The 19,325-nt window shown below is 39.7% G+C and overlaps 1 protein-coding gene across 16 annotated transcripts in view; it reads right to left on the bottom strand.

The window, feature by feature from the left end:
* LOC126475204 (calcium/calmodulin-dependent protein kinase type II alpha chain) overlaps positions 1-19,325 on the bottom strand; it is a 1,005,993-nt gene that overhangs the window by 267,085 nt on the left and 719,583 nt on the right. For all 16 annotated transcript variants that reach the window (XM_050102858.1, XM_050102867.1, XM_050102894.1 and 13 more), the window contains exons 5-7: positions 18,100-18,238; positions 12,735-12,837; positions 12,362-12,445 (exon numbers count right to left, since the gene is read on the bottom strand). In XM_050102858.1, coding sequence (XP_049958815.1) covers positions 12,362-12,445; positions 12,735-12,837; positions 18,100-18,238 — 326 coding nt within the window. The remainder of the gene's footprint in view (positions 1-12,361; positions 12,446-12,734; positions 12,838-18,099; positions 18,239-19,325) is intronic.

Here is a 19,325-nt window from a genome sequence, read left to right as displayed (position 1 = left end):
AGGATGAGTAGTCTGCACTCACGTTAAAACTGTTTACTTGTAGTTAAACAAGTCTTGGGGTCTATAAAGACCCCACGTATCATGTGAGGGGTAATGTGTAATTAGATTCAACCTCTTCTCAGAAGATGAAAGTTGGTGCTAACATCTGGCTGTTTTACTCAGCACTTGAGTAAATGTGGAATGGTAGATTATGTGTATCAAACGTTTCCATTAAAACAATTTATTGTTTTGAGTGGTAGTAAATCATCAGCACTAAATTAAGGTCTGGTGCACACAGAATGAACAACCAAAAGTGCTGTTTTGGGTGGTCAGTGAGACAGTATTTATTACATTTGGTACAATACCATAATGAGAGGAAGAGTGACTGCCACATTACTGTTACAGTATCAGGTAAAAGATAATTCTGTAACATTTTAATGCCATATAAAGCTAGCAGAGTTGGGGGTGGGAGTGGAGGTGGGGGTGGAGAGAGAGAGAGAGAGAGAGAGAGAGAGAGAGAGAGAGAGAGAGAGAGAGAGAGAATGCTTTCCTAAGTAGTAAAAATCTTGTACAGCGAGTATACTGACAACTGATTAGACTCTAAAAATATAAAGTAGTACACTGGGGACATGTGCAAAATGCCACAGAGAGAGAAATGAAGATGATAAGACAGTAAATTTTCTTGAGAGAATAAGGAAATTTAATGATTTGAGATGAAATGAGCTGGAGGCTTCTTAGGAAAAAAGAAAAAGAAAATATGCAGAAAGGGGAGATAAAGGCTCCAAGCAAGATACAGACAATAATGGGAGAGATTTCTCAGACTATACTGTGTTGCCACAGCTTCTCTTACCTGGTTGTTGAAAACCCATAGCTAGGTTAGCAGAAAATGCCAGAGTGGGCTGATGCCTTAGAGAGGTGGAAGAGACAGTAGCAGATAAGTGGTACTTTTACAAGAAGCTTCCTGCCAGTTCTGCTGACACAGCAAGAATTGTTGCCTGTGCCTCACACCACATGTAACTTTGGTAACCAACAGGGCTATAGCTTTGCTGACATACCAGAAGTACTGAAGAAGATTGTAGCAATCACGAATTTCATTACCACATGATCAGGAACAGCACCAAGTCACTTCCTTGGTACACATGATGAGAAGTGAGTGCTCGATCAAAGAGCCATAAATACTGCCCATTTCACCTGTGCAGTGTCTGTCACTACCTGCAGCCAGTTACAAGAGGTACTCCTCACAAGTTGACCTGAAATGGGTCATCTAACTGCTGCTACTAGATGCCTTCTCTGCTAGATTATGTACCTACTGGCTGCACCTAGGCCCAATGCTGCTGGGAATTGAACTTTTGCGTTCCAGCTGGGGGCCACCTGCTCACCAACTAATGTTGACTTTTTGGTGGCTAGTTGGGTGTCTATGGTTCATGCATGGCCCTGAATAGCTGCCAATCTGCCATCTGCCTTGTGCAGGCACACTGTACTACTGTAAGCTTCATCTGCACTGGGGTACTTGGTTCAACTTTGTGTGGTCGACTGTTTGCCGGACCAAATTGTGCGTCAGTACCAGCCAATGTTACCAGCTTTTGCCTAGCCTGTCACAGATGCATGCCAGCCACCTGCCTAAGGCCTGATATGATGCTACATTGCCAGAGTGCTGACAACATAACTTCGCCTCAGCAGCTGCCTGCTTCATGTGGTGACACTGTGCACTGACTGCTACACAAGGTTGCTCATTGAGCCAATATCACTTCCCCCACTGGGGCCAGCCTATGCTTTGGGGTGCTGAAGAGTGGTACACAATGCTATGGCTGCTGTACTTTTTGCACAGAATAAATAAATCACATAAACCCACATAAGTGCTGTTTTTATGACTTTCCATCAGACACCCACCTGGCTCTATGAAGATACCAACCTGCAAACTGACAGTCCATGCGTTCCCAACCTGTAGCAGGGTGCATAATCTCACCCAAATTCCTGACCCCCACCACAAATGATGTCAAAAGTGGTCACTGGATCCACTTAAACTGGCTTCATAAATTGCCGACTGCTGACAGCTAGTGGCAGAAGTGGCTACATGACTGATCCCCCCTCCCTCTTGCTCCACTGCAGGTGTGATGGCCCAATGCTTGAACTTACAGTTCAGTTTGTTACGTAGCATAAGGACATCTACTTCAGTCAATTCAAGGAGAAAACAAGAGAGGACTATACAGATATGTATCCAGCGAGCTGCACACAATGTAATTCATAAGGTCACAGTTTACACTGTATGGAATCAGTGCCCATCACATGTTCTATGCTCCATCAGTATGGGCGTTATAGTGCCATGAAACCAAGGAGATAATGATCAGGTGCAAGGACTAGGACTAATATTTTACTAATATGGTTAGTTATACTTTTATTATTCCCATTTTCTTTGTTTTGCCTATTATTTTTATCATATGGGATAGAGGCTACAGAATGACTGAGTCAAGAACACAGAGGGTTGCTATCCTAACAGCTGCACAGTCATTATTGGAGGAGGTAGCTCAGTTGACAGCAGATAATACTTAAACTCCTAAAGCAGTTAGATGCTGTTGGTGAGGACAGGGCCTTGTCCAGCATGACTGCTCCCACCTTTGGCTGCCACTGGATTAGTTAGTAATTTCTTGGGTGAGGCTGTGGAGGACATACTAGCATTTATAAATAGTTGTTTGACAGCTGAAAAGCAAGGATTTTGGACATGTGAACAGTTGTTACAGGAGACCAAGTGGCACTTGTGAGAAGAAGCAAAAATGTATGCTATGAGTGATGACCCCTTAAGGAATACTCAAGCATTTACTGAACTCAGAAAAAGCCTGGTATAACTTTTCTGGTAAAATGGCACAGGTGGCAGAATAGCTGCAGATATCGCTGCTAACAATTAAATGGGTGTTGCAGAAGCAAAATGAGTATGTTGAGAATTTTGTACATATGATCAGTGTGAATACCAATCAGTTGACAGATAATGATGAAATGAACAGAATCATTCTGCAGGAAGTGGAACAGCAGTTGAAAATCCACAGCTGGATTAGCAGAAAATGTCATTGCTGGCTGACACACGAAGCCTTAGAGAGTTGTAAAAGATGGGAGCCAGTGATGCATACTTCTGTGAGGAGCTAAAAGCTGGCTCTGCCAACAGCATGAATCACTCTCTGGGGCTCACACCATGTATCTAAGTTTGACAACCACTGCTGTGACTGTAACACTGCTGACACAACAGAACTAAAGAAGAAGACCATAGCAATGGCAGCCTAGATTGACAAATGTTCAGTCCGAGAAATGAGTCATCTTTCATCCAATTGAGGAACTGGTGCCTCCTAGATGGGGAGGAGCACCATCTGGTGACCGACTTTAGTGACTTCGGGGTGCCTACCTAGGTGTCCATGGTTCACGCCTGGGCCTCACTGACTTCTGAGCTGCTGACCGCTTTGTACGGGCACACTCCACTATCACAGGCTAGAAAGTCTTTGTTCAACAATGTGTGCTCTTATGCTTCCCGAATTGCAGCAAACCAATGTGACTAACTTCTGCAGAGTCTGTCATAGGGTCATGCTAGCCACCTACACAAGGCCTCACACTATGCTACACAGTTGGAGTCCTGACAACTTATCTTTGCCTCAGCTGCTACCTGTTCGACACAGTGACACCATGTGCTTGCCATTCCACGAGACTGCTAACTGAGCTAAGCACACTTCCCTAACTGGCCCCAGCCTGCCCTGCAGCATTATGACTGCTGTTATTTTTCACATGGAATAAATAAACCCATGTAACTGCTGCTTCTATGACTTGCCATTGAACATCCATCTGGCTCCATGAGCATGTTTGCCCTGATAATTGACACTCAGTGTCATTCCACCCTGCAGCTGTTTACCTAAACTGACCCGCATTACTGAAGCCCTTGCATCAGTAAAGTAAAGAGATGGAAGGCGGAAACAAAGACTAGTAACAGGAAAAGTACAGGCCTTTGAAAAATAAATAAATCAGTTGTTGTTGTTGTGGTCTTCAGTCCTGAGACTGGTTTGATGCAGCTCTCCATGCTACTCTATCCTGTGCAAGCTTCTTCATCTCCCAGTACCTACTGCAACCTACATCCTTCTGAATCTGCTTAGTGTATTCATCTCTTGGTCTCCCTCCACGATTTTTACCCTCCTCGCTGCCCTCCAATGCTAAATTTGTGATCCCTTGATGCCTCAAAACATGTCTTACCAACCGATCCCTTCTTCTAGTCAAGTTGTGCCACAAACTTCTCTTCTCCCCAATCCTATTCAATACTTCCTCATTAGTAACGTGATCTACCCACCTTACCTTCAGCATTCTTCTGTAGCACCACATTTCGAAAGCTTCTATTCTCTTCTTGTCCAAACTAGTTATTGTCCATGTTTCACTTCCATACATGGCTACATTCCATACAAATACTTTAAGAAACGACTTCCTGACACTTAAATCTATACTCGATGTTAACAAATTTCTCTTCTTGAGAAACGCTTTCCTTGCCATTGCCAGTCTACATTTCATATCCTCTCTACTTTGACCATCATCAGTTATTTTACTCCCTAAATAGCAAAACTCCTTTACTACTTTAAGTGTCTCATTTCCTAATCTAATTCCCTCAGCACCACCCAACTTAATTTGACTACATTCCATTATCCTCGTTTTGCTTTTGTTGATGTTCATCTTATATCCTCCTTTCAAGACACTGTCCATTCCGTTCAACTGCTCTTCCAAGTCCTTTGCTGTCTCTGACAGAGTTACAATGTCATCGGCGAACCTCAAAGTTTTTACTTCTGGTCCATGAATTTTAATACCTAATCCGAATTTTTCTTTTGTTTCCTTTACTGCTTGCTCAATATACAGATTGAATAACATCGGGGAGAGGCTACAACCCTGTCTCACTCCTTTCCCAACCACTGCTTCCCTTTCATGCCCCTCGACTCTTATAACTGCCATCTGGTTTCTGTACAAATTGTAAATAGCCTTTCGCTCCCTGTATTTTACCCCTGCCACCTTCAGAATTTGAAAGAGAGTATTCCAGTTAACATTGTCAAAAGCTTTCTCTAAGTCTACAAATGCTAGAAATGTAGGTTTGCCTTTTCTTAATCTTTCTTCTAAGATAAGTCGTAAGGTCAGTATTGCCTCACGTGTTCCAATATTTCTACGGAATCCAAACTGATCTTCCCCGAGGTCGGCTTCTACCAGTTTTTCCATTTGTCTGTAAAGAATTTGCGTTAGTATTTTGCAGCTGTGACTTATTAAACTGATAGTTTGGTAATTTTCACATCTGTCAACACCTGCTTTCTTTGGGATTGGAATTATTATATTCTTCTTGAAGTCTGAGGGTATTTCGCCTGTCTCATACATCGTGCTCACCAGATGGTAGAGTTTTGTCATGACTGGCTCTCCCGAGGCCATCAGTAGTTCTAATGGAATGTTGCCTACTCCCGAGGCCTTGTTTCAACTCAGGTCTTTCAGTGCTCTGTCAAACTCTTCATGCAGTATCTTATCTCCCATTTCGTCTTCATCTACATCCTCTTCCATTTCCATAATATTGTCCTCAAGTACATCGCCCTTGTATAAACCCTCTGTATACTCCTTCCACCTTTCTGCCTTCCCTTCTTTGCTTAGAACTGGGTTGCCATCTGAGCTCTTGATATTCATACAAGTGGTTCTCTTCTCTCTAAAGGTCTCTTTAATTTTCCTGTAGGCAGTATCTATCTTACCCCTAGTGAGACAAGCCTCTACATCCTTACATTTGTTCTCTAGCCATCCCTGCTTAGCCATTTTGCACTTCCTGTCGATGTCATTTTTGAGACGCTTGTATTCCTTTTTGCCTGCTTCATTTACTGCATTTTTATATTTTCTCCTTTCATCAATTAAATTCAATATTTCTTCTGTTACCCAAGGATTTCTATTAGCCCTCATCTTTTTACCTACTTGATCGTCTGCTGCCTTCACTACTTCATCCCTCAGAGCTACCCATTCTTCTTCTACTGTATTTCTTTCCCCCATTCCTGTCAATTGTTCCCTTATGCTCTCCCTGAAACTCTCTACAACCTCTGGTTCTTTCAGTTTATCCAGGTCCCATCTCCTTAAATTCCCACGTTTTTGCAGTTTCTTCAGTTTCAATCTGCAGTTCGTAACCAATAGATTGTGGTCAGAATCCACATCTGCCCCAGGAAATGTCTTATAATTTAAAACCTGGTTCCTAAATCTCTCTCTTACCATTATATAATCTATCTGATACCTTTTAGTACCTCCAGGATTCTTCCAGGTATACAACCTTCTTTTATGATTCTTGAACCAAGTGTTAGCTATGATTAAGTTATGCTCTGTGCAAAATTCTACAAGGCGGCTTTCTCTTTCATTCCTTCCCCCCCAATCCATATTCACCTACTATGTTTCCTTTTCTCCCTTTTCCTACTGACGAATTCCAGTCACCCATGACTATTAAATTTTCGTCTCCCTTCACTACCTGAATAATTTCTTTTATCTCGTCATACATTTCATCTATTTCTTCATCATCTGCAGAGCTAGTTGGCATATAAACTTGTACTACTGTAGTAGGCATGGGCTTTGTGTCTATCTTGGCCACAATAATGCGTTCACTATGCTGTTTGTAGTAGCTAACCCGCACTCCTATTTAAATCAGTATAATAGCTTAAATAGTTTATAGGAATAGTGTCATGCAAACGAAGCAGCTCTGTGTGAGGCAAGTGTGTAGACACAGAGGTGCTGATATGTAATTTCACAAGAGAGCCTGTTTGCACACAGTAAGGCAACCAGGTTATGCCGAGCAATCATGATGACACTGCAGAAGGGCCATGCAGTAACTGCCTGACTGCAGTATGTTTCCGCACCGTTGGAACACGGAAGTGTAGATCTGTACGTGAATGGAACCAGTGTACAGCACAAAAAAGGTGCTTTTAATTGGTATAAATACCACCCATTTCTGTTAGAATTATGTGGAGTCTGGCAGCATCCTCCACAACATTGGGCCTACATCAGTTTTCAGTATGCTATGCATCAGTCAGCAGCCAACATCCGTCTAGGCAGCTAGCTCCACCCGATTAGCTCACGATTCTGAGCCTGCCACACAGCCTTAGGTAACACAACAAGAAGGCTGTCACCCAGGTGCCGCAGCAGCATCAAACTTCTGTCTTGGAGGGCAGCTGCTCACAGCCAGAATGGTACTTCTGCCATCCCCTTCACACCAGGATGAGCTTCTAGCCCAGTAAGTTTGGCTGCCTAAGGGAATTCAGCAGATGTATGCATTGATGGCATTGCTCACTCAGAACCCGATAGTGCCAACTCAGACAATGCTGCTGAGTAAGGTAAACAGTATCTGCAGAGCCGACATGGATGTCAGATGGCCATCCCACCTCGGTGGTCTTCTGACATCATCTGCATCACAGATGGAGCCTGCATCTAAAGAGGGTGAATCCTGGGGCATTGTAAAACTCCAGCATTGTAATTCAAGACAGATAAAATATGTTGTATCTTGCATTGGAGTTTTCATAGTCACTTCTGGCCAGCACTACCATCTCAACAACCCACCACCTCTACAATATAATGGCTTCTCTTAACTCAGGTTGCTATAGAGTGATGTCATAAGAACTTGTGGATCTTGTCTAGCAACTAGGACCAGCACAGTCAAATTCCATGCACCACAGCTTTGCAACCACAACATGCAGTTACGTCAAACAGTGGAGTGAGTTAACAGACTGCTAGTTTCTGTGGTTGTTTTTTTTCCTTATTTAATGTGATCAACGTAAGTTGAGAGCATTCTGTATGGTATATGGTGCAGTACTAATAATTCATGTTTGAACATCAGTTTAGTAGTGCACAACATCGTAATGGGTGATGATAAGACGTAAGATATATATGTGTATGATGCCATGTGGCCTGTTGTGAGTGAATTTTGTATATCTTAGTGCATGTAGGAGATTAAGGTTCCACAATGGCAGAGTCTCAAGTCGGAGGCAATTCAAGCATGAGGCTTGCAGCTGCGGAGGAAGAATTGGAAGTAGCCGAGCAACCTACTCCATTATTAGAACCAGCCATAGTCAATTTGCTCACATCTGTCTCTTGAAAGTTGACTTCTTTTTAGGAAGAACTGCAGTTAGCAGCTAATATTGTGGGGGGTGGGGGGAGGGTCACAGCATCAGTTATTACAGGTGACAAGGTTACAGTTAGTAGGGAAGTTAAGACATATATCAGATATACAGAGCAACTAAGAGGTGTGTAGATATTTAATGAATTGAAAAAAAAAGTCCTGCTACAAAAGTACAAGGTGCAAAATAGTGACACTTTTTCACAAGTAGTTGGTAGTATATGAAAGAAGCATAATGAGTTGGTAGAGAATTTTGTGGACAGAATACAGAAAGTGAATGTACAGACATAAGAATTAGTAGAAAGTGATGAGGCAAATAGAATCATATTACATGAAATGGAACACACACATTTTTGAGGGGCTCACCATCTAATATGCCTAGAAAGCTGAGATGGGTATCCAGAGAATTTATACTCTGCAGTCAGATTAGCCATGGAGTTTGAAGAAGTTGATGTAGTAACAGGAAAATGGGAAAAGAGGAGTATTTTATGCTGACAGGAGGTGTTACAGATGTGGGAGGATGTGACATGTGCAGAAGCAATATCACCAACCTCAGTGTAGTACTTGTGGTGCAGCTGCACACCAGTACTATGATTGTAGGAATGGTAAGGGAAACAAGTGTCAAATAAACTGATGTCAAATGCAAAAGGGAACCTTAGGCCTGCTGCCTGGTGTTTCCAATAAATTTTGATGGAATGAATATGGATGAAGAGTTGGAATGTAGTAATGGGACTAGTGGAAGATAAAAGCTCTAGTTTTTATTGAACACAGGGACACATGTGTCAGTTGCAAGTACAGATCTCATTAAACCTCCACAGTATAACTGACATGGACTTTATGATAGTGATGCAGAATCTTTGAGTTCAGCAATGGTAGACATTTCAGAGGGTATGCAGTGTTTTAGGTAATGCTTAGAAGTTGTGCCATGTGTAAGTGGTGGTTTGCACATGATCTTAGAACTGGATTTTCTGACAACACAGCATGCCAAAACTGACACATAGTGGAACTTAAGAGGACAATGTTCCAGCTAGGGGAGACGGTCACCAGTAAAGTAAAAACACAAAATGCACAAATATTAAGAGGTGAACCACTTAAATTGCTGTCAACAGCACTGAGGATTAATTCACATGTTACTGTGCAGCACAGTATTAATGCTTTGTGCTTGGTACAACCATGGGCAGAAAATGCTCATTAGACTAATCACGTTGCTTTGTACGTAGAAGCTTAGTACTCGTTCAAGATGAATCAGACAGGAAGGCAGTGCCCGTGAATTTAGATGATTTTGGCACCAAAGGAGTACAGCTCACCAAGTGGATGTAGGTAGATAATCTGGAAGTCCTGGCTGATGTGGGTAGGAGTTCTCTCAATGTGCACCACAAAAATGTGCAAACTGCCAATAACACTGCATAGTGCAGGAAGTTAGAACATCTTAGAGGTATGGATGGATTGTACAAATTTGAGGGCTTGATTTTTCCTTGAGTGCCTTCACCACACCACCTATAATGCAGCATCACATTCCTACAGGAACTGAGTTACCAGTGTATGGTAAACCTTACTGTATACTCCAGTTTATGCAATCAGTGTTAGAGGACTTCATTGAGTCACAGCTAATGGATGGGGTAAGAGAGGAAAGCACTAGTTCACGGAGTGCAACCATCATAGCAGTAATGAAAAAGGCACTGGATGGAACCAAAAGATATAGAGTCTGTTGTGACTATAGGTATATTTACAGCAAAAGCATGATTAATGCATATTCAGTCCCAAGCATTACTCCAACTATTGATAATTTAGGGCAGTGAAAGCACTTCTCTACTTCAGATCCGAGGAGCATCAGATACATGTAAACTTGTAGGACCATCCAATAACAGTGTTCTCAGTCCCCTGGGACCATTTTCAGTATCATAGAATGCCATTTGGATTGGAGATTCTCCAGCAAAATTTCACCATTTGTTGTATGGAGTGCTGAGGGTGTTGAACTCTCACCAGTGCACGGTCTACCTGGATGACTTAATTTTTGTGAAGGATATGGCAGAGCAAATGCAACATTTATGAGAGGTTTTTACAAGATTACAAGCTGCAAATTTAACATTGAATGACACTCTGCATTGGAAGAAGTCATTTATGTAGGGCATATTGTTAGCAATGAAGGGGTCAAGACATATCCGAGGTTGACACAAGCAGTACGGAAACTTCCAATTCCTAGTAATACCAAGGAGTTACAATTTTCTTTTGGTCTGGAGAATTATTATAGAAAATTTACAAAAGGGTTTACAGATATAGCATGACCACTTATACAACCATTAAGACTGTGATAAAAGTAAAACTAAAAAATATTTTATATTGACAGGTGTTGAGCTCAGAACTAAGAAATAGTGTGCATTGCACAACTGAACAAAGAAAGAAACACAAGGTGCTCTATTCCCTGGCTAATTACTATGCTGATATGATAAAGGAAGCAAGATGGAGCAAACAGGGACAGTATAATGTAAGGTATGTACCTCCAAATTTTTTAAAGACTTATCAAGTTCTGTATTACAAAACAGTTCATCTGGGAAGTAAAGTAGGAGATCCATATGTTAAAAATGTATTGGCTCTGAGGTATAGTCCATCTGGGGGCACTGAACATAAACTGAACTTTGCAGAGGACTGGAAATTACTTCCAAGATGGTCTGATACAGTCATCAAAAATATAAAAAAAATTCTGCAGTGGACCAGTTGCTATTTGTGCACAAAAGTATTAATATCCTTTTTATGAAGATCTTCTTTACAAATAATGCCAAGCAAATTGTTGTCAAAACTCAAAGATACTTTCCATAGCAGCTAGTCTTGTTTGAAAAGGATTTAAATTCAAATTAAATTTATTTTATTTATTTCTATGTTTGGTCCTGTTAGTAACATTTAAAACTATTGGAGTGCAAAAATTCTTAACTTCTTGCTTTACTAACTTTTTACTGCAAAATCCTGATCTTATTTAGTAAGGCCCTACATTCCATAAAATTGCCAAATAATAGGTGCAGCAAGTATTGTAAGTTAAGTTTCTGACTCATCACCTCTTTAAAGGAATATAACTTACGTCAATAAAAAAACTGTATGTTACAGGAAGAATTTTTAAGTTTTCTGTGAAATACTCATACGAATTTTTGAAATATGCGGTTTCATTGTCTTCACAAAGATATGTGCCTTAATAACTGCCATCTTCTTAGATCAAAAGAAAACTGCAATGTCTACTTTGTTTGTACAAAATATTTAAGCATTCATAAGATGTGCATGGTAAGTTTAACCCCAGCACAAAGTGCAAAACACTGGTCCCATTTCATTTATTGGCAACATGAATGAGGTATAGTTTACTCTCTCTGCAGTACTTTACGTGCACAGTGTTATTACACAAATGATGTCAGGGACAGGCATCTCTCTGGTCATCACTGTTCTTGTAAGAACATTGAAGGTAGAAATAACACTGTTAGAAAAATGAGAAGTAATAATTGTGGGCCACTGAAAAGGATTCTCATTGACAGTTACATAAGAAAGGAAAATGAGAACTGAAATTTTGCTTATTGCTGCCACTCCTGTTGCTTTGTAGTACAGTGTGGTGGCATCAGTACTTCATCAAATAACAATATCATTACAGTTACATCTAAGATGAGCTCAGTTTTCCTAACAGCAGTATCTTTTCACTTATAATGTATAGTAGTGTGAAGATCAATGTCAGTGGATAACAATCACTGTGTAACCAATATTGCTGATTTTCATGAAAGACATAGCTCTTATACAGCATCCTGGTTTAGATTGGGGCCTTCATTGTTTCAGGTGACTGACTTATTTTACCAAAGTTCAAAGATTACAAGCAATTTGTCAGTTAAGTGTTCTTCAATCATTATCATTAATGTGTGCAAATGACGCCAACATTTCAGCTGCTAGTCATAGGATACAAATGGCACTGTGAGGAGGAGACAGACAGGCAATGTCTTATGAATGTGGAAAAAAATTACAGACTAATAAGATAAGGTAGCTAACTGAAGATAGTAGAATAATAATACTTTAAAAAAATCATATTTTAAGTTTACAAGATTTTATTCTTTACTGTCAGAGGTAATAATGACTAAAATAACTCTTGTGACAAGCTCTGTACCTGACTATTATACTGGAGGTGAACTAATCTACCCCAAGGGGTAGAAAGTACAGTGATACTGTAATTTGTAAAGCAATTTTCTGTGATTACAATGCATTTTTCATTAAGAATAACACAATGACACTCACCGCAAGCCCATATGTCAACTGGTTTACCATATGGTTCTTTTTTTAACACTTCTGGAGAGAGATATCCTGGTGTACCCGCAAATCCTTGAAAACAAAACAATAAATTCAGTGTCTTACTTTTAACCGAAAAAGTACTTTGTGTGTGTGTGTGTGTGTGTGTGTGTGTGTGTGTGTGTGTGTGTGTGTGCGCGCACGCGTGAGCACACACTCATAAAAAAGACAAAAAAATCTTGTCTCCGTTTCTCCTCCATTTCCTGACATTGTCTTAGCTAACATTGCACCACAATAAATATTTACTTAAATAACATTCAGAATATTAAGGATTGGAGCTTAATTATCATAAATGTGTTAAATATTTCTCTGTGTCTCTCACCAAACCATGCTTGTTGTTCCCCTTGAACTTCTATCGCCAAGCCAAAATCGGCAAGTTTCACTGCTGCTCCCTTTTGTTTACTAGCCAACAACAAGTTCTCAGGCTGTAAAACAAATAATAAAAAATAAACAATACATTTCATAAAATACTACTGTTTATCATTAATTTAGTGGTATCATGAAAGTAACAATAACTGTAAACTGCAGATAACAGAAGCATGCACCACACATCTCTCTCCTTCTGTATGTGATAACCAACTTTAAAAAGTAATCTGACTTCTCTACACAGATATTGAAGTTCCCTGCTTCAAGTGGTATGACATACACTACTTGTTGAATTTTATCTTCTGTTGTTGTGTCAACAGTCAGAAAGGAACATCAATATTTAATTTTGATCAAAAGTTTCAAAAGAGAAACATCAACTTTGTCTTTTAATGCTAATGTAGGATTTATCACAAATTTGGTCAGACCTTATCTTAAGTTTGCCCTGCAACCAACTGCCTGTCTAGTGATTGATAAATGGAGGGGGAGCTTTATAAACACATGCATCATATTTAATGGGACACAGCGAGTGGAGAATTTGGGTCTCACTAAACAAAACTGTTATATTTTTCCTTGAATTAAAGATATGAAAGGAAGTGTATAATTTTGTGTTTGTGTAGCAGAATTATGGTCCAGGTATTTTATAGAAACCCATATGTGGAAATTATTAATTGTTTGTGACATATTACTGGTCACTAAACAGGTTAACAATTCACCATAATAACTGAAACTCTGTGCTTATGGCAACACTGCCCAAAACACATTAAAAATATTTTATATTTGATTGAACATAGTGTCTGACTGAAAAGCTACATAGGACTGCTGCATAAAGAATGCAGTAAATACTTTAAACCCAATTACCACACTTTCTACTACCAAATTCCCTTATTATCCCCACCATATGTAAGTAAGGTTAAAAATATAATGACAAAGATTGTGCATATAAAGTATTTCATTTGTGAAAGTGGTTAAATTTCAAAGACAAGAGGTATTCCATGCTGACTCTCTCTCTCTCTCTCTCTCTCTCTCTCTCTCTCTCTCTCTCTCTCTCTCTCTCTCTCTCACCCAACCTCCCCCCCCCCCCCCCCCATCAACCCCTGCCCTCTGAAAACCTCTAAGCCTCAGCAGCTATGTGCACTTTGTCAACATAATCACCACACATTTGCATCACCAATGTGTAACTTATAGGGGGGGGGGAGTGTTCTCAAACCACTTTTTTTTTTTTTTCCAAGTCCACCATCCTCAGGACAGCTGCTCATTGTTCCTGGACATATACAAAACAGGTGCTCATTGTTCCTGGACATATACAAAACAAAGTCCACATAGAGGTTTCTTCATACCCCAGATAGCAGATAGGTGGTAATCGGAAGGGGCCCAGTCATTAAGTGGAGTACAATGGGTGTAGCAGTATCTGAAACACTATGTCAGTGATGGTAGCCATAACTGTGCAGCTTGTAGGGGGACAACCATTGTCTTGTTGAAGAGCATTTGTTTCATCCCTTTTCCTGATTGGTTCTTTTGTATTGCATGATGTGCCCTCTGCACAGGCTCCACATACACTGTGATTCAGTCTCTGGCCCATGGCAGTGAGTTTGGACATTAAACCTCCTGGATTCTGGCTGTAGCACTGAAGGAGATCACTGCAAATGTCCTTGTGCTGTTGTGTTTGTGCTGCATTCAGGGATTTGTGAACCCACCTGGCAGACATCTTCTCAACCTTAAGGTGACTGTGCATGATGCCATACAGAGTGCTTCTTGGAAGTCCTGTGGTCACTTCTGTTTCTAAGAACATGAAGGATCTTTTCTCCTGAATATGCTTTTGCAATCTTGAAATGTTGACTGGTGTTACTACAGTTACCTTCCTTATGGAACTGGTATCTTCGTTGATGTGCTTTCACTTTTCCAGCCATCCATCCAGTTGTGTACAGTTTTTCACGACAGTGCACACTCACCACAAATTTACACCAATCGCCTGTTAATATCCCCAGTGTTCACACCTTCCTTTCACAGGAACTATGTTGTCCAACACTGTCCTTGATAAATACACTCCACATTGTTCACTCATGTTATTACAGCAATTGGGAAATGGGCTGTATTTTGTAGGGATTACATTTCTAGTGATTGTCCTGCCACCTATGGCTAGACCAAAATACTACATATTTGTAACTGTAATGATGCATAAGATGGTGCACCTAGGAACAAATAAAACATACATAAATATGGAATGCCCTTGGTAATAAGCAGTTAGAGATACTTAAAGGAAAAACAAAAGCTGAGAAAACTTTACTCAACAGTGGAATAAAATAAAAATGATCTATTTTTTTATTTGTCATTAAAAAACAACTTACTTATGAGCCCAATTAGAGAAGAAAAAAGGAACAAATAAAACATACATAAATATGGAATGCCCTTGGTAATAAGCAGTTAGAGATACTTAAAGGAAAAACAAAAGCTGAGAAAACTTTACTCAACAGTGGAATAAAATAAAAATGATCTATTTTTTTATTTGTCATTAAAAACAACTTACTTATGAGCCCAATTAGAGAAGAAAAAAATCTGCTTGTGTGCAAACATGAAATGAATTTCTGGAGTGTATTAGAATAAGAAAGACAATGTTGAGGCCAATGCAATGATCATATGAAAGTTCAAGTATGTTGTTACAAAGTAAAAACTGACATTTTTCAATACCCAAAGGGTGTTCTCCTGTTGTCACTGATGTGTTATCTCCTGACTCACTATATTCCTTTAAACAAGTAATCTGTTATAGTTTTATAACACTTTCTTTGAAAGACTTTCATCTCAGCTAGACAATACTTCATAAGAATATGAAATCTGAAATACTTAAAATGCATTGGGGGAGCACTTATGAACAACTTTTGTGACCTTATAGTGCAATGCTACACTGACCACTACTGGATACATATATCAAAACCACTACTCACAGAGGCATTTTCATCACTAAGCCATTACCAACATTACATTCAAAGAGTGTGGTTGATCCACTAATTTTTGAGTGAGAGTATGGACTTATCAACCAGCTACTAGACACAAACAGTAACCTGGACTACTCTGAGAGCCCAATATCAATAATGTAAATTTAGAATTCCTTCTTGAGCAATGGCCAGCAGTCATAGGTATGTACACTGATGGATCTAAATACATTAACTTTATTGGCTGTGCCTATATTGATATTAAAAATAACTGGAGTGAACTATTTCATCTACTGAATGAGGCACTGAAAGAGGCACAAATTTATGCTGTTGAATTCTTAGCCATTGAAAGACTACTAAGTTAAAGTATGTCCACAGCGGCTGACCATTCTGTCACACTCATGACTCAATCTCCAGGCTGAAAGTACTTTAATTGGTAAGAACAAAGGCAGGTGTTACCTTACATACTGAACAGTTGCTGCTGCTACTGAACTGGCAAGGGAGTTTCATTTGTGTGAATCAGGGGTCACACTGGCATTGTGGAGAATGAAAAAGCTGGCCAATTAGCTAAGGGAATAATGATGACTGGGATACAAGAGTGATACATTCTCAAGGAAGATTTCAATGTTGGGATTAGAGGCCTGATCAAAAATGACTGGAATGAGGCATGAGAGATTGAAGATGTGCACAAACACACATGGTACAGGCGAATTCATCTGCATTTACTGAAGGCTCAATAGTACGTTGCAAAGGAGGATCTAATCTGAAACTTACATCACATAGGGACCATGATACAGTCTGTGTGGATCATTGTTAGGTTGAAATTCAACCATGGCTGGTACTGACAATGTCTTCATACCATCACAATATTGCAACTGTGGGGAGCTCAAGGGCATTAATCATATCTTCTTTGACTGCCACAACACAGAAGGGAACCTGACTGGCTGTTTACAGAGCTGGTTTGCATGCACAGAGCCACTTCCTTCTCTTGTGTTAATTGTCTTGTTTACAAGAAATTTAAATATTTAGAAACAATTGGTTGCATTTATTTTAAAACTTGGAATTACTTATCATGCACTTTAAGTTTTTCATTTTTTAATATTACAAAAAAAACTTTTGAGAACACTGTTTGTTTGGACTGATTGTATGGGTCTGTAACAAGGCATGAAAGATTGAAGATCTGCACAAATGCACATGATACAGGCAAACCCATCCATATTTACTGAAGGTCCAATGGTATGTTGCAAAAGAGGCTCTGATCTGAAACTTACCTGCCACAGAGACCATGATACAGTTTGTGTGGATTATTGCTACATTGAAATTCAACCATGGCTGCACCAACATCATCTTCATACCATGACTATACTGCATCTATGGGGAGCTTAAGGAGAAAGAGAAAAAGAGAGAGAGAGGGTGGGGGGGGGGAGAAAGGGGGGGGGGGGAGAAGGGGGGGGGAGAGAGAGAGAGAGAGAGAGAGAGAGAGAGAGAGAGAGAGAGAGAGAGAGAGAAATGGAGGGAGGGAGGGAGGAAGATAGGTGGGGGAGGGGGCAGAAAGGAGGTGGGGGCAGGAGGAAGTCAATGAAGTTAAGTTCATTATCACCTCTCAACTCGCACACCAACCACCAGTTCCATATGAATTACTAGTACATGAAATTGAACATTTCATTCTCTCTCTCTCTCTCTCTCTCTCTCTCTCTCTCTCTCTCTCTCTCTCTCCCCCCCTCCCCCCACCCCTCTCTTTCTCATGTGAGACACTGTCATTACTAACACATTTCTTTGAACCTCCACACCCTCAAATAATTTTATACATCTTTTTCTTCACTTCCCTAGTAATGATTCAGAATGTAGCACTGACCTCTGAACATCTGACATTGTTTGTTACACATACAAGAAAATCTCAGCCAGTGTATTTTGAAGTCACTTTGTAACCCTTTCAAATCTTTGTGCCTTGTCCTATGGTTTGAAGTTACTAATCACTTCCCATTCACTGCCATCAATTAAAGTATTTTTATTAATCCAGGATCCTTTTTACTCCTCTTGCTCTCTTCCTCTCTTATCAGATACCAATTAGACAGTTCATTTGACAAGCTCAACTTCTCATCCTTTGTTGAAGTATATTATTATTTTCTTTGCCTAGTTAACTCCAATCCCAATGTCCACAAACTTTGTGCTGCAAGATTTCTGTTGTCACAACAAGAATCCAGTTAAACTTACATCACCAAGATTAAGTGCAAAAACATGAGCAATGTAATCAGATACAAAATGCTTTTTCACACATGATCATACTTTCAGTTAAAATACTAGTTACAAGAATTAACTTCTGTGCCAGAAAAGGCAATTTTCAAACATATTTTAACAGCTATTCTGTGTTTAAGATAAAAAATGTTTGTGTACCTTCAAATCCCTGTGAACAACACCATTCTGATGACAATGGTTAACACTTTCAAGGATCTGTTGTATACAGTGTGAAGCATCTGCTTCACTATAAAATTCTCTTGCAACAATATCCTCAAAGAGTTCTCCACCAGTTACCCTAAAACAAGCAAATGAAAACAATATCACAACAGCATATGCAACAGTCCACACAACTGCCGCAACACCTTTTTTGCATAAAATCACAAAAAATTGCGTGGAGATATGGGCTGTTTCAATTATAGCACTAATTTATCAAGAAATAAAATCCATATACTACAGGAAGTTAATAAAAAATAACACAATGTCAACACATGTCACTCATAATTGGCCTATGGCAGTAATTCTCTAAACTAAGCAACTCAAATTAAAATAAATATTGTTTGCAGGATGTTTCCCATAGACATCAAGATGTGCTACATCTGCAGTTCATAGTTTATTCATCTTCAGCACTCACTTGTAATGCCCATATTAGATTTGCAGAACAACATATTCCAATATTTTCACACAGATATCTAGGTTCTTTTTGTTGATCTTCATATATTTTTACAGTCCTACTTGAATCACTATCTCGTCATAGTGTTTTGGCTTATGTGCCTCAATGATACACATAGCTGTACCACAGGTGTAATCACACTGTGTACAGAACAAACTAACATATGTTTCCTGAAAAGGAGAAGTAGCTACTCAAGTAGTTGCAGCAGCATCAGGCTGGATAATTGACTGATCTGACCTTATAACACTAGCCAACCTTAATTAAGTAAGTTGGTGAAAAAAAACATCTGAGAGCAAGGCAAACTACAACTGGTATATTTCCACAGAAATACAGCTTTACTTGGAGCATGGACTGTTAGATCTCTGAATCCTGGTGTTGGTGTTGGTGGTGGTGGTGGTGGTGGTGGTGGTGGTGGTATAGTGATGGTGCCAATGGTGATGGTAGTTGATGTTGTTATAGTCATCATTATCTTTTTCTTCTTGTTCTTCAGTCCAAAGACTGGTTGACATAGCTCTTCACACTAGTCTTATCTGCACAAGACTCTTCATTTCTGCATACCTTCTACAGTAGAATAGAGAATTTGAGAGAGAGAGAAATGAATATGTTGAAGTTAGATTCAGTAAGAATTATTGAAGACTGGTGCCAGAAAGAAGAGGACTTCTGGCTTGTTGAGTACAGGCTAGTTGGAACAGTTGAGTAGGTCTTATAATTA

This window comes from Schistocerca serialis, chromosome 1 (genome assembly GCF_023864345.2).
Source record: "Schistocerca serialis cubense isolate TAMUIC-IGC-003099 chromosome 1, iqSchSeri2.2, whole genome shotgun sequence".
NCBI lineage: Eukaryota > Metazoa > Arthropoda > Insecta > Orthoptera > Acrididae > Schistocerca > Schistocerca serialis.
Note: the sequence above shows the minus strand (reverse complement) of the source record. Positions and strands in the feature narration are given on the sequence as shown.